Raw genomic sequence first — 16,770 nt, forward strand, 5'->3', positions numbered from 1 at the left:
AAAATTATCAATAATGTTTCACCAGGTGCAGTGTATTTTACTGCAACCACAGAGTGAATGTGTAAGGCAGGGATGATGAGAGAAATTTTCGGTTATGCCAGAATATAAAATGCTATTCCAAAAGTAAAATTATACATGTTATACATCGTTAGAAAGCTTATACTGTCACCTACTGAATAAACTAATTGTCAATCAAGCGAGATTGTACTAAAAAGGGTGACAATGCTGTAAACAACATGTGTGGTATTACACACAGCTATTTTGGAAGGTACCCAAGTGTCACAAATGTCTGTATATTTAACAAAAGGACAATATATGAAAACTCAGTCTCAAAACGGACACCTCTACGCATAAAACCAAAGGTTGTATATTTATTGCATATTTAGTCCCAGATATTGACAGTAGAATGTCATGGTATAATTTTAGAAAAAATTGCTTTTTAAATGAAAGACCGGTGCGACAATGGTGGCGCTGCAAAACTCTGTGTTCAGTATAGTTGTTGTGTATCGTCTACTAATAAAACTAGAACACAGAGTTTGCATTTTAAACTCAGTTTTGTTGCAGGAGCACTGAATGTCTGAGTTGAGCAATCTAGGCACGCTGGCGTGCAAACCACTAGATGGCTTGCGTGAAGGGTTAACAATGGAAATCAGCACAATTGGACTGGGGCCGTCAGCAGACACTTGACGCATTCTCATCAAAATACTGTCCTAGAATTAGACGAAATGCTCAACTTGAAAAAGCTGATAGGTTTTTGCATGTCCAGTGCTTTTCAAGTCTTTCAAAAGCTTGCAATGTGCATGTTGCACCACTGGCCTTATGTTGTAAAAGTATTTTTGAATAATTCTGTTAAATCAAGCACTTTGTATTTGGAAATTCAGTATTTTAAATGTTTTTTTTATACATATTTGAAAGTAATTGCAAATACATGCAAATGCTCCTTAAATGTATTTTCAAATACATTTTGTAATTTAAATGCTCAAATAATTTCTAAATAAGTCTTTGAAAGTAATTAAAATACTTTAAATATTTATTTGACCCTGGTCTGCACAGGAACACTGAGAAAAGTGTGAAAATGTGCATGACAAAACACAAAATGGAAAAAGTTGTTAAAGAAATGCAAAGTGCAATATTTTTTAAAGTTATTTCCTCATTCAAAATGAATTCAGCACATTTCTCTCTTCGATCTACTTGGTGTGTCCTTTTACATAACCTTATGCACCGCTGCTCTCCTCTTATCAATTCCACTGAGAACACACAGCTGAGAACACACAGCTGAGAACACACAGCTGGTTTGCTGGGACCACACATGCACAAATAAGTTGTATTTTGCACAGTTGTCATGTAGCTACTCTGTTCAGTGTATTCCAAGTATCAGTTTTACTGAAAACCTGAAAATATGTTGGAGTTTCTACAACTACAGTGTCCACAGTTATTCATCCCCACCTTAAAGGCTTCATAAACTTCATCACATGATTGCAGTGAATGGATTATGTATGATTATATTTTAAAAATACTTTTGATAGCACTTCATTGGGAAATTCAGGTTTAATAGCATGGAGGGAAAGATATGGGTTCATTGTTGTAGTGCAATACTTCTGTGCCAGTGCTAATGTGTTTCAAAGGTGCTGATTAATGCCATTCTCAGAACTGTATCTTTTTAATGTTTCTTTAGGATTTTGTCATTTTTAAATGGGACAATTGTACTCCATTGGACAATCATCTCCTTAGTCATTCTGCAACACTTTTTCTGTTGTATTTCTTTTGTCTTCCTCTCTGCAAAGCTCTGTAAATGCTCTTTCCCACAAAGGCTGTTTTCAGCCATTTCATGTTAGTTCTATTTTACTGAGTGGTTTGCACCCATACAGGCAACTGGCTTTTGTGGTCAGGTGTTTAGGGTGTTGAATTGAACTTCATCCTGAGAGGCTGCTGTGTTTCTTACATGTCAGGGTAGAGTCAAACTTGCTTAGAAGATCTTTTCGAACTGTTGCTGATTTTAAATGTCACAAAAATGTATGGCTTGTAAATGACATGAGGGAGCTTCTATCCAATCTGTCCCCCACGTTTGGTTGTCATTGACTTTTTTCATTGTTGCTGCTGCTTCCCAGCATTCATCTTTTCCATTGCTAATCTGGTTCTAACTGAAACCAGTTCCACAGTCATTCCACAGAACAGCTTGCAAAGGTGAAAAGGTCATTCAGTGATCAGTAACTTTGGCCCATTGGAAAAAAGCAATGAAATGAAGCATATATTTTTCTTGTTATTCACCTAACACTTTTCTTGCTGGTGAAAAATTATTACATACAGTAGGTATCACAAGCAACCACCCTTGCACCAGATAATTAAAACACACAGTGATTTAACTGAGTCTGGGCATTTGCTCATGAATGCAAGTTCGAATTCCACACATACTATTCATTCAGTTAAGCAAAAAATCAATATTTTAAATTCACAGCAGAATGTAAGGATATATGCAGACATGTGAATGAGAAAAGTTTTCTTTTGAGTGTTTTCACAGCACCCCCTCCCCCCCCCCCCCCCCCCCACCACACACATTCTCATGTTGGCAGATGGCTTATTGAATAGAGAGGAAATAGGAACCAGAGGCAGGGTCCCTGTACAGAACATGGCCATGTGCTCTATTATCCTCTCAGTGTGTGTCTGTGTGTGTGTGTGTGTTCGTATGAGCCGGTGTGGATGCATGAGCATTGACATTGTTCAACTAAGTTCATTGACTTGACTTACACGTGTGTGTGTATGTGTGTGAGTGTGAGAGAGAGAAAAAGAGAGAGAGAGTGGGAGGAGACAGAAAGACAGAGAGAGAGAGAGGGTGAAAGAATAAATGTGAATGTGTTTATACTTGCACGTGTGGTATGTGGTACAACTAATGTGCTGTGGGAGAACACACTGGTTGTGGTCAAAACATCTAATACAGTCTACATTAATGACACACTTTAAATATTCATATTTACACCAGATTGATTTGGTGTATGCAGTTTTTTAATAATACAAAATGGTCTTGAAATATGGTTTCAGAGGTGAAAAATCAACATCAACTTAAAAAGATATGAAGGATAAACTATTATGTGTTATAAGTATTAGTAATTAGAGCCTGCATGGTGCTTGATAACTTTAGCCTTGTTGAGTACAAATAGTGTCCTATATTATCTATAAACAGAGGGCTCCAGAATTATTGGCACCCTTAATAAAAATGAAGAAAAAAGGCTGCATATAATAAATGACACAGATAATAATCTATATGTTATGTTCAAACATATGGGAAAACTATATACTTTTATTTCAATACATTTTCTCTCATGCTTCAATGTTTTTTTATTAAGTAATTAATTTTTTTTCTGAAAACCATAGGTGCCATAATTATTGGCACCCCTAACAATTATTGTAAGTAAAATCAAACAAAATGAAATTGGCAATATAATTTTACTTAATTTAGTTAATCTCAGTCTAAAGGAACTATATTGTGTTTAATTCCATCACTTCCAGTTTCACTAGAGAATAAAAATGAGGTAACAAGCATACAAAATCTGTTTGTCATCCATCAGCATGGGGAAAGCCAAATAACTGTCAATTCAGAAGAGACCAATGGTAATTTACCATCACAAGTCTGGTAATGGGTACAAAAAAAGATATAAACAGTTAAACATGCCACTTTGCACTGTAAGGGCAATAATAAAAAGGTGTTAAACATATGGAATGGTTGCAAATTTGCCAGGAAGAGGAAGCAAGTGCATGTTGTCCCCACGGACGGTGAGGAAGATGATGAGGGAGACCATTAATAACCCAAGGCTCACTGTTTAAGAATTGCAGAGATTGGTTTGTTTCTTGCGGTCAACAAGTCTAAAAAAAACATATTAAATGGCACCTCCATACCAACTAACCCTTTGGAAGGGTGGCACAAAGACAGCCCTTACTGAGCACAATAAACAAAACCAAGAATCTGGAGCTTGCCAAACCTCATTGGAATTATGACTGGAAGAGAGTGCTATTGTCAGATGAGACCAAAATTGAACATTTTGGCCATACACACCATCGACATGTTTGGTGGCAAAAGAGGAATACATACAGGAGAAGCACCTCATACCTACTGTCAAATATAGAGGTGGGTCATTGATATTTTGGAGATGTTTTGCTGGCAGTGGCGTCCATAAGCGCAAACCCAAAGATATAAATGATTCTGAAACGTTCTACATGGAGCAATGGTCAAAAATACCTCCAAATGTGTTCTCTAACCTTATCACAAATTATAGAAAAAGACTCATGGCTGTCATCTTTGCCAGGGGTGTTTTCACAAAGTACAGTATTAAAACAGTGGTGCCAATAATTGTGTAACCTGTTTTTTGGGGAAATATATATTTTTTTTATGAAAAATTTTTTAGACTTTGGTTGATTCCAATGAATCATTAATCAAGCAAACTAGTTTACACATGTTGGAAAATAAAGCTTATGTCAATGACTGTATTATTTTTTAGCATTTTTTTGCATTTTTTGTGCATATTTATCAAGGGTGCCAATAATTCTGGAGTCCACTGTATCTGTATATCTCATAATTTATATAGGTAAAGAATACATTGAAATTTGTTTGCATAAATATATTTTTGGATGTGAAAAGGTGTTGACTCACAGTGGTAAGTGCAACATTTTATAATGAAGATTCAACTTAAAAATTAGCTGAAATGTAAGAAGGGTGCATTTCAAAAGGCTTTTGGGTGTGCTGGCAGGATATTACTTGGCGCAGAGCTTTATTTGCGAAGTGCTTTATTGGTTGTTGGTTAAAATATGTGATATATTCATGGCTGGAAGAAGAAAACAAGAAGAAAACTCAAGTTTAAATTTCAAGATGCTTACAAAGTTGGTGGACCAAGAAAGGAGAAGACAAAGCAGGGCTTTGGCGAGCTTTCAAACAGCTTTACAAAAGGCAGCGTGCAATGCCATGTGGCAATCGATCACTGATACTATTAATGTGATGTGAAAGCACTATTCGCACAGACACAAGCCAGCAATTTGTAGAGCTTGCCAGCAGGACCAACTAAATAAGAAACTGAACGAGTATAAAAACAGAGGAAAAGCAAGTGGAGGAAGTAAGGATGGTTCTGTCCACTTCACAAAGCTCAGGATGCACTGGTTTGTGTTGGGAAAACCCCAAAGATGAAATGACCTGATGATGATGATGATGGCATGGTGATAGCAGCAATGGTAGTTATAGTGATGATAATTATGGTACTAATGATGATGATGATGATGATAATGATGGTGGTCTGATGATCTCTACTTCCACATCCAGGGTAACGTCATGATAAGTAACAGTAAGCTGCTGCATTTTGCAAATCTTTGCAAATCCATGACCCAAAAAGATTTCTTGAACATGAAGGTTTCAACCACTCCAGAACTAAACAATGAGAGTGAAATTCAAGGTCAAAATTAACCTGATTACTTTTGAAATCAATTATGAAATATGAAAAGAAAATAGCTGTGGAAGAAGGTAATTGGTCAACTGGCTGCTCAACTGTTTCTTGGCCAGCTCAGAGAAAAAGTATTTACAAACAATGTTTTGGTACGTTGTTAAGAAGCAAGAATGCACTGGTGAGCTCAGCAATAGCAACCTGGTTGGCCACAGAAGACCACTGTAGTATATCACTGAAGAATACTTTTGGTTGTGAAGAAAAACCCCTTTTGAAGTGCTTGCAGCAGCTGCCGTCTTTTGGGTGAGATGATGAACGGAGGTCCTGACTGTGGTCATTAAAAACCCCACACAACTTATTGCTAAGTCTAAGAGGTTCCCCAGTGGCTCTTTCACCCGGCCACCTAGTCATCCCCAGTTTAATAGACTGTGGTGAGTGTTCTGGTGCAAAATGGCTGCTGTGCATTTATTTATTTATTAATTATTATTATTATTATTATTATTATTATTATTATCTGTAAAACAGATAAAGAGCATTCTCCAGGATGTAGGCATAGATGTGTCAAAGACAAAAATAAAGAGACTACACCAGCATAACCAGAGGGTTCGCTGCAAGATGCACACCTATCTGACAGGTCTCAACGTATAGCTGCTGATCATGCTTAATACAAGTTTCTCAATATAACTAAAGGTGTCCCTCAAGGTTCTATTTTAGGTTGTGTATTATTTACAATTTATATAAATAATGTTGTTTCTTATGTAATGAGTTGAAATCTACATCTTTATGCAGATGACACTGTACATTACAGTTCTGCTTCTACTGTATCCCAAGCTGTTGAAAATGTGCAGCTTGGCTTCAATGCCTTGCAGAGTGCCCTTTTAGATCTCAAACTAGTTTTAAATTCAGACAAAACTAAATACATGTTATTTACCAGATCTAAAAGGACAGACTATACTGAGCTCCAGATGTGCACATTCAATGATGCCCATATCAAGAGAGTCACACTATAAATATCTGGGTATCTGGATTGATGAAACCTGACTTTTAAGACCCATATTGATAAATTAATTAAAAACTGGACTGGTTAATTCTCCAGGTGCCGCGGGTCTACTCTGAACTGAGTAAAACTGCATTTAGGTATATTGCTCCTCATGCCTGGAATGAGTTTGTGTGCATTAAGGCTGAACTCTTTGATTACCATGGGCCAATTCAGGATCCTGATTAAGAAACTGGCTACCTTTGAATGTAAATGTTCTGACTGAATCAAACTGATTAATTGTTTTTATTTATTTTATTTATGTATTTTTTTCATTTTTATTTTATTCTATTTTATTATTTATTTATTTATTTTACTTTTTGTAAATTTGCATATATTCATTTTATCTCTTGGAACCTTCGGCTTTTGTCTGTTAAACTGTTTTTTTCTTTTCTTTTGACATCAGGTCTCCACTGAAAAAGAGACCCAGTGTCTCAATGTCATTTACCTGTATAAATCAAGGTTTACATCATTGGTAAGCCCCAAGAACAAAAGACCAGGATAGTTTGCTAAAAATAAAAAATAAAAAAGTATTGCGGGCAGATGAGATTAGTATTAACCAGTACCAAAGTGAAGGAAAGAGGAAAGAGGAAAGTAGTCGAGGAGCTGCTCATGATCCAAAGCACCCCACCCCCCTCAACTTTGAAATATGGTGGAGGTAATATTATGGCGTGGCATGTATGGCTGCCCCTGGAAAGGGCTCACTTGTGTTTATTTATGATGTGACTGCTGACGGCAGCAGCAGGATGAATTCTGAAGAGTACAGAAATAAGTTTTCTATGTATAAAAATTCTGTAATTTCTACATGGTAAAACCAAAGTGCATGTTACTCGTAAATAAAATCTGAAAATGAGCACTTTAACCACACATGAATTGTTTGATTACAAATTTAAAACTGTGGAGAACTGAGCTAAGGCGGTCTAAGAGATCTTTCAGAAAACATATTTTGACAGTTTATTTTGTACACATAATGTCATAAATGCTACAGTATAATCAAATAACAACATATAAACCGTTAACTTGCCAGAATATAACGGTTGTTTGGTTTAATATGATGTAAAAAAAAAATTAGCCGCTTCCCTCAGCATAAAATCACTATTGTTGGAGGGAGGCACATCATCGCCTGTGCAAATTTTATGGTGAGGTTATCTTGTTGTCTTCAACAGCATTAACCAATATCTATTGGCATTCTCATAGTAAAATCAATGTAGTGTACCAATTTACTCTGGTATATTGTTATGGGATGCAACATTTAATAAAATATGTACTCCCAAAACACTATACATGTCAAAGCGTCTCAGTTTCAGACCTAACAGCCCCGTGGCTTCAGAATTCCATTGTAGTTGGGGACTCAACCGATGAGGCTCACTTCCCACATTTTTCACTGTAATTAACAAAACACCCATTTGTTAAACTAAGATGCTTTATACCACACTGTAGACAAGATCTTGGCAAAGAAATGCATATGAAAATATTGTTGTTCAATCGAGGTTTAGCTGTCTAGCCATGTCAGAAAACAATTTATAGGGCCTCTTTCCTGGCATAACTTGGGCAAATCAGAATTGAACAATCAGGATGATGTCAAGACAGGGATTGGCTACAATTTTAATAATATTTGAATAAGATAACGTGCCCTGATTTTTTTTTGGTGCCATTTAATTTCTGAAATAGTTGTAGAACTGTAAGTCCCTCAGGATGCTGGCAGCTGTAATGTTTTTAGGACACCTAAATATACAAACATACAAATAAATAATAACCAATTAACATCTAAAACATTTCACAGTGATAAAATGTGTGGTAACGCCTTTGATGTGGTGATATTTCTTTTCATAATTCCACTGATTTTGGTGAAGTGTTAAGTCAAGGTACAAATGCTTGTAAACAGCGTCAAATTAGCATAGTCATTTCTGAAAAAAATTAACATTACTGAACTGTCAGTGAACTTTTGAAACATTTTAATAGCTTTGTCTACTCAGATTTTATATATTTCCTTGTTAAATGCCCTGCTAAAGTGAGGCTAGATGCCAATTTCATTTTGTTTGTGTATGGAATGCCCATTATATTGCAGGTATCAATAAATAATGTCTTTTTCCCAAACAATATTTAGGGCACTGTATATTGACTTGCAGCCCATGATCAGCTATTTGGAGAAGCAGGTTATGTTTGGCGACAAGCAGGTGTACCTAATAAAGTGGCCATTGAATATGAATGTGTATGTGTCTGTGTATTCGTATCCATGAACGTGTACGTGCGTGTGTGTGAAATGTAACTCAGAACTTGCTGAAACTGGAGATGCACGCTACTTTCCAGTGGGTGTTTGCATCTTCCTGAAATTGCAGAGGATGGAGATGTTTCTGACATTTAAAGTGCTTTCATTTTAGAATGGACTTTTTGTAAGGTGATATGCATGGATATATGACCAGGGGAAAGTGACTGTTAGTGATAAATGATGATAAGATGATGACAGGATTATCTGACACTCAAAGATTTTGGCATAGGCAGCAAGTGCGATTGACTGACATGAATACTCTCATCTCTTTTCAGATGTGCATACATCTTCTGAATATGATTTAAAGTTAGCAACTCGTTATGAAATTGAAAGTAGTAGCATTATTTAATCCTTAACCTCTGGCCATGTACAAGCAATTGAGTGAATGCACCTGCTGTATAGAATAGATACTCTGGTGGCCTACTAAATGACAACGTACATTTTTTTTTCCAGGAAAGCAGCCCATTAAGACTGGGTTAGTACAGTCCTAACCAGCAGCAAGATGAGCTGCTGTGTGTCATGCATGGGATGCATTTTCATGTATGTCCAATAGATGGCACTAATGGTAGCATTCTGGTATACTCTGGCTGTGAAAGGTCTCTTCCAATGTAAGGGCAGTACCCTTGTGATACCACTCAGTGGTGAACAGGCAATCATTTAGGGTAGTCATTAAAATACAATAAACATCTGTCTGAACGTCTGAAAAGTGCCTGCGCCTATATTTATGGTCCTATCAGTTATTCCATGGCCCAGCATTTCCTTTACATTTCCCTTAAATATTACACCGTTATTTTGTTAAGTGGGCACATCCTTCAGCATAGATTGGCAATTAGGTAGTTTAAGGTTTCTTTCAAGCCTACATACTAATAAAAAAAAAATAGTTTGAGTATCGGATGAGGGTGCGGTACTGATGGCAGTGGAGTTGTGAGTTGTGTGGTCATTAATGCTCAGATAAAATAAGTCAACTGATAGTAATTCACTTCCTTGTGTTGTGCTGCAGTGCGGGTGGCACTCAAATTCAAACAGCCCACTGGGACATGGATAGGATTTCTAAGTTCATATAAATCTTGAAATTCATTCATTACTTTCCTCTGAGTCTTTCTCGGCCCCCTGGTGACACGCTTGTTTAAAATTCCTTTTCCGTTTATTGTAATTCCTCCAGCGCTCCACTCCTCCTTGCAGATTGATGTTCTAATTGAAAACGTCCAATTTGCATATTCAGATCTGCCTATTTATTGAGCGCTTTCTGCTAGCTTCAAAAAAAGAAGAGACGGCGGAAGTATCACAAAAAAGTTAATGATATAAAACCACAAATTATGATGAGGTAGGTCTTGTGGATCACTGACTCTGGCAATTCTTCGAAACGTCTTTGCCCGACAGTAGATTAGAAGTTGTTGTGAGGTAGACGTTTAATGTTATTAGTAGAAAGGTATCCAGAGAACGGGATTTCTTACAAAATAACAAACTGAAATACTGAATACCATCCCACGTGAGCGTAAGTCGCGGGGTTTGCCTGCAAATGTACCAGATAACAGAAATCTTTATGCTTTATGTGTAAATATTTATTAATTCTGAAATTGAACAAGCGCGATGGCACTAGAGGATGCTCGTTATAAGAGCGCTGCTAGCAATCCGATATTTACCTAGAAGTTATAAAGTGTATTTACCTTAGGCTACGTCACTTGGTGCACGAATGCCGTTTAATTCAACGCAGTATTGCATACGAAATGCAGTACATTTTATTTTAACTGCGCACAGAACTATGCAACACTATTCTATTCTAGGCAATATTTGCTTCTCATCCGCATCCCAGGCAACAATCACTGTCCTTAGCATATTTTGAAATTACAGTTTGGAGGAAAGGGAGGAGAAATGATTCGGTTTCCCTAAATTCACCTGTACTGCCGCCTCCTGGACGGACGCGCCTCTTAGCGCGAATGGTGTAGTATAAGCGCTCTAGCCATATATGAGACTCATCCAAAGCGGGAGAGCAGCGCGCAGCCGACGGGATGGACAGGAGTGTGATGCCAACGTTCAGTGCCCTCTTTCTGCTCGGGGTCTTACTGACGGGGACGGGAGCCACGGAGAGAAGCCGGGGAACAGGAATGCTCGGGGAGAGGGACAAGGAAAACGGCGTGGAGAGCCCGTGCGAGGTTAAAACAGTAACAGTGTCTACACTGCCCGTTCTCCGGGAAAATGAGTTCAGTTTTACCGGTGGAGGTTCGGGGAGTGTGGCTGGTGGTGGAGGTGGAGGAGGTGTCGATGGTGGTACTGGTGGCGGCGGCGGCGGGGGAGGAGGGGAGTCTCAGCTCCTGCTCTTCGTCAGGACAGACGTACCTGGAAGAATATCTGTTTTGGATGACCTCGACAACACTGCTTTGCCGTACTTCACGCTTGGTAAGCTTTACTGTACTTGCGGTATTCATGACTCTCTCTCTCTGACTGGATCTTTCACAGTCCAGTCAGCCAAAGATAACCTCCCTTGTAGTACATTGTGCGTAAAAAGAGCTAATATATAGGCTACCACGTTGGTTTTCACTGTGTATTCGTCTACGAGGTGGACTGGCTGAACAGTTATCTAGCTTTAATGTTTTGTCATCTTTGCAAACCATTTTATCGTCTTTCAAATTGGGAAACAGTGAAGATCACCACAGTTTATCAGCTCGAGTTCCCTTTTCTTTCAGTTCTTTCCTGTTTAGTTAGTCCACACTGCTCCGAACTTAGCATGTTTTGGTTAGAAGAAGCTTTCAAACGGTGCTACTAGGAAAATAAACCCGAACACGACGTTTGAACCATACTGAGCGTCCGATAATCTCCAGTCAGAGGAAAACGTCTTTTTGCATCCAGTGAAAACGCCAGTTCTGCTCTTTTAAACACATCTTTCGTGGACATCTCTTTCGCCCAATATAATTGCATTGACTCTGGATCAGCGTTTAAAAAACACCACATGCAAATGTCCTATACATTTCTATTAATAGATATTAATGTCGCGAGTGTATACCCAAACAGAACTATGTGATTTTGAATGATATGAGTATGGCTGCTTCGTCCTTCAAGCAAATCGTCTTTGATTTCCTCGACATCTATCCTACACTTTTGAGTAAAATTTGTAATGTCCTGACTGGCACTTTTATAATGAAATGGGTAGCACTGATACAAGTGATTTATAGACCTTATATTTCCTTAAACTGTACCTACCCTAATATTTTTTAAACAAGCCTATTATTATTATCATTATTATTATTATTATTATTATTATTATTATTTTGAGTATTTTGAGTATTTTAGATTGTTGATGATTATGTTTCAAAGTTTTAAGTTGTACCCTGACTGGAAAAATATCATCAGAGAGCAGGTTACGGAGGGAGGTAGAACAAATGTAGTGCTTTCTGTACCTTTTCTGGTGAATTCTGTAATGAAGGAGAATGTCATCATATTTTAAAGAGATCATTGAAAATTATTACCATTGGTTTTCTCTGTGGAGTGATAGATTCAGTTTTTTGGGATTTTCTAGATCTGTGTGAATTTTTCAGACATAACACATAAACACATTTTTTCTGCCCCTTCAGAGGCTGGGGAAAATGATTGTGTCCATGACTCTCACATGTTTACAGTCCTGCTGGAAAGACAAAATTTCCTTTACAAATGCCCTACAGAGTTGGCAGCACAGTGCAGTGCTGTTACCCTTTTTCTTCCTAGAAATGTAGTCGTGTGACTGTGAAAATCATCGGATCGACCACTGTTCTTTTACCATTCTTGTGGAATGTAACTGCTCTTTTACCATTCTCGTGGAATGCGACTGTGCCTTGGCTGATATGGAGTAATTCCATGTTGAAATATTTGAATGTTCCTCAGGGCTGTTGTGCAGATGGCCAGTTTGATCCCAGCATGGGGGAGGTGTGTATGTGTGTCTGTGTCAACTGTCTCATGTCCTGAGGTGAAGTTAAATGCACTTTACAGACTGCATTTCTACTCTCCTTTTATCTTTAAACATAGATCTTGTTAGCCAACCTTCTATAAAGCATGAAGTGCCATGACGTCATTTCCACCAGTGTGCCTATCAGGTCACATCCTGTCCTTCCCTTTTTTCGGAATCTGTCAGTGGAATCCATTTCTCAGGTTAGCATGTAGCCCTGAGCACCTGCCTCTCAGAAATAGGGAATGCATTTGCTCCGCTGCAAACAAAATTGTTCACATTCCATCTTATTTTCTCGCAACCTCCTTCTTTGGCATGACAATGGACTGCTTATTTCAGGGGCATTGATTGGGTCAATGTTCCTCCTGCTTCTTTGAAAGATGTGGTAGCTTAAACAAATGATTTCAAACTACTGTAGCTCAGAAACAGCTGTGTCAGTGAGGCCATGGACTTTGCAGATGGGTGAACTCTGAAAGACTCTACCTGTATAGAGCTCATGGCCCAGAGGGCTGCTTTCAGGCCTTCTTGTTATATTATTATTCAGATTTCTTTTGGACACAATTATATTGCTCAATATGCACAACCACTATGCATATTACCTAATTTTATTCATATTCTCCATTGAGAACATAAATGAAAAAGTCATAAAACATCATTTTATTTTATTATTGCATTGGCTTATACCATGGAAATCTTGGCAGACCTTGAGTGGAGGTGGAGAGTTTGCATTCTCTGGGTTACCTGTTCATAAAAGGTTCAGGCCCATTCATGAGAGGCTTTATGACAAAAGCTTTTTATGCTCCAACCATTTATTAAAGATTCATACAACCACAAATGGAAGTTTTATTACTTTTATATTTTATACACATTATTGTGAGGAAAATAAGTTCATGGAAGGAGGCAGGTATACAAAATTGATATGAATAGGTGGGCAGTAAAATAATAAACCATAACAAATCAGTCTGTTTTAATACTGGTGATCCAGTATGATCGATGCTGCAACATTTTGTTTGTCCTTCAGCTTCAACAACAGATTTCAGCAATAGGATGTTTAATATATGCAGTTGCATAACACTTTAGTTGCAAAAATTAATTAAAGACTTTTGTGTGCTATAACAGCTAAATAAGTACTCTCAAATTCATTGCAAAGCATGTTGTGATTGTATTGAATCCAGGGTTATTGCACTTGTTAGCTTATGTCTATATTGAGATAACTTTTTTGCCGTTTTCTCATCAAGCCACAATGCAAATTAGCTGCCTTCTCCTATTACCCAACTGGGTCAGGGAAATGTTCTATATAATCAGAACCTGATTTAAGTTAGCACAGGCTCTCGAAGGCAGAGAGCAGTATCAAAACATCCACAATTACACGGGTTACATTTAGGAGCAACTGAGTTTGGGGAAAAAAGGGGTACATTTATTTTGGTCTTCACATCTCCCTGACTGATCAGGACACAGTTGTATATGATGAAAACCTACTAGCCTACCCTTTGTACTGTATTCTATATTTGACCTTTGACAGTGTTTAATGTATCTCTCCTGCTGCATTTATGACACGATTCAACTAATTAACTAATCATGTTCTTCAATCAAGACCTTGATAAGTAGAATCAGCTGAATTAATTCTGAAGATGCATCTTCCCAAGTTCAACCAAATGGGTCCAAACTACAAACAAAGGAGCTTTTCAAAGCCAACAACTGGAAAATTATTGACCGGCCAAGTCATTCACCTGATCTGAATCTATTTGAACATGTGTTTCATATGCTGAAGGCTGAAAACGTAAGGCCCCCAACACAAGCAGGAGCTATGGGTGGCTGCAGTACAGCCCTGACAGAGCATGACCATAGAAGATACTGAGCACCTGCTGAAGTCTCTGGGTCACAGACTTCAAGATGTCATTGCATGCAAAGGATATGCAACAAAGTACTAAATATATGACTACTTTCATTTACATGACACTAATATGTGGCGGCATGGTGGTGCAATGAATACCGCTGCCGCCTCACAGTAAGAAGCTCCTGGGTTCAAATCCTGGCCAAGGAGTTTCAGTGTGGAGTTTGCATGTTCTCCCTGTGCCTGTGTGGGTGTCCTCTGGGTAATCTGGTTTCATCCCGCAATCCAAATCCAAAAACATGTAGGTTAGGCTACTTCAATCTATTCAGTCAACCTACCCTATATAAATAAAAAGGTTAACAAAAATATGTCCCAAACATTATGGTTCCCTGAATGCGGAACTATGTGTAAAAAAACTGTAATTTCTGCATGGTGAAACTGAAATGTGTAAAAATACCCTTTTAATAAAAGCTGGGAATCTGCCCTTTTGCCACGTGAAATTTTTGATTACAAAAAAAAAACAATCGTGGAGTACAGAGGCATATCAAGGAAAAATGCCTGTCTCCCTAACATAATGGATCTCACCGTATATATACTTTTTTACAATGATTGTGCAGATATGCAAAAGGAAACGTTGCAGGTATTACATGTGCCAAATGCCCAAACAGGCACCATACTTATAATACAACATAATGTTAAGGTCATTACAACACTATAGCCCTCACCGTATGGTTTTTAATACGAGATGTAGTAGGATTCTTTAAATTTATTTAAGTTATTAACTTTTAAATGTCTAAAATAACTACCATGTATAGGGTTTTTATTTTCTGTAAATGACTTTGTGGAATAACATGGGGTGGCTAACCTATGTCACATGGATTTTAGAGAGACTTTGAGAGCCTGTTCGGATGGGGAGCTGGGTACCTTTGAGCACAAACAAAATGTGACTGAGGATTACACTAGCTGTCGGAGCCTTTTCTAAGACATGTAACTGTAGTATTGTTTCCCTCTGTCAGTGGCCCGGTGATGCAGGAGGGAGAGTGTTTATGAAATGACAGCCCTATTTATTACTCAATCACAGAGGAGAAATGTAAACTTGCCAGAACTGTCATTTCTGAGGAAATTTCTAGAATTTCAAGGCAAGCCTCATTGTGCCTTTTCTTTTTGGGTTTTCTAATGAATTCATTTTTATGGAAAAACCTTCTCCTTGAATTCTGTCAGTACAAAGGGAGCAAACATCACTATGCTCTTGAGCAATGCTAGAGTAAGAGAGATGGTACACACATTTTTTTTAGAAAAGTGGCATGTCTTCTATTCATGTGGGGCTGTTGTGTGAAATTTTGGAAGTCGAGGCACTAGCATTGCCAGTTTATGGCTGAATTTAAATGTTCTATATTGAATGTAGGGTGCTTAAAATGATGAAAAATGTATATAGTCTGATATTCATGTGCACATGGACATACACCCACATAAGGCTCTGCCTCCCTAAACTTGTAAAAACAGGGAATATACTTTGGTATTTAAGGAATCATGATTATAATAATTTTATTTAACAACAATAACAACAACAACTATGATAACTTTGACATTGGCCATCCCTGAGGAGATAGAACACACTGATATTTATATTACATTATTCCATATAACTGTGTGGTACTGACAGTCTAAGAGCTTGTATGGGAACATAAGTGAACATTGTCCTTCACTTCCACTGTCCCCTGTTTACAGTAAGTGAATCTCAGCCATATTAGGTTACGCCATGGTGTGTCCCTAATGAGATTAATCATCATTATTAACATGAGGATCAAGGCAACTGCTCTGCTTTCTAAAAATGAAAAATGCAACTACAGCATTGTGCACTGAGTTTGAGGTAGATCATGCTGTATGGCCAGGACATAGATTTGCTAGACGTCCGATTTTTGTCTGGTTTTCAAATTATTTTTACATGTCCGGTTTGATGTCCTGACTGCATGATGTAATGTCCGGTCCAAGTAACTGATGTTGTTGCTTTGGCTGTTCTATTTCTATAGGCTGTGCTGTTTTTCTAGGTTGTGGCTGTGCTGCTTCTCCAGACTGTGGCTGTGATATTTTTTGGGCTGTAATTTGGTTGCTTCTCTGGCTGTGGCTGTGCTATTTCTCTGGGTTGTGGCTATGCTGCTTCTCCAGACTATAGCTGTGCTATTTATCTGGGTTGTGTCTGTGCTGTTTCTCTGGGCTGTGGCCGTGCTATTTCTCTAGCCCATGGCAGTGTTATTTATCTTGGCTATAGCTGTGCTGCTTCTCTAGCCCATGGCT

General features: G+C 38.0%; 1 protein-coding gene across 5 annotated transcripts in view; it reads left to right on the forward strand.

Moving 5' to 3' along the window:
- The first annotated feature begins 10,434 nt into the window (after positions 1-10,434).
- Positions 10,435-16,770, forward strand: part of LOC118206226 (astrotactin-2-like) — a 466,985-nt gene continuing 460,649 nt past the window's right edge. The window contains exon 1 of one of the 5 annotated variants that reach the window (XM_035378599.1): positions 10,435-11,122. In XM_035378599.1, coding sequence (XP_035234490.1) covers positions 10,735-11,122 — 388 coding nt within the window. In that variant the 5' untranslated portion in view covers positions 10,435-10,734. The remainder of the gene's footprint in view (positions 11,123-16,770) is intronic. The other 4 variants (XM_035378597.1, XM_035378598.1, XM_035378596.1 and 1 more) reach the window with 4 other exon arrangements.

The sequence above is a fragment of the Anguilla anguilla genome, chromosome 10 (assembly GCF_013347855.1).
Source record: "Anguilla anguilla isolate fAngAng1 chromosome 10, fAngAng1.pri, whole genome shotgun sequence".
NCBI classification, from domain to species: domain Eukaryota; kingdom Metazoa; phylum Chordata; class Actinopteri; order Anguilliformes; family Anguillidae; genus Anguilla; species Anguilla anguilla.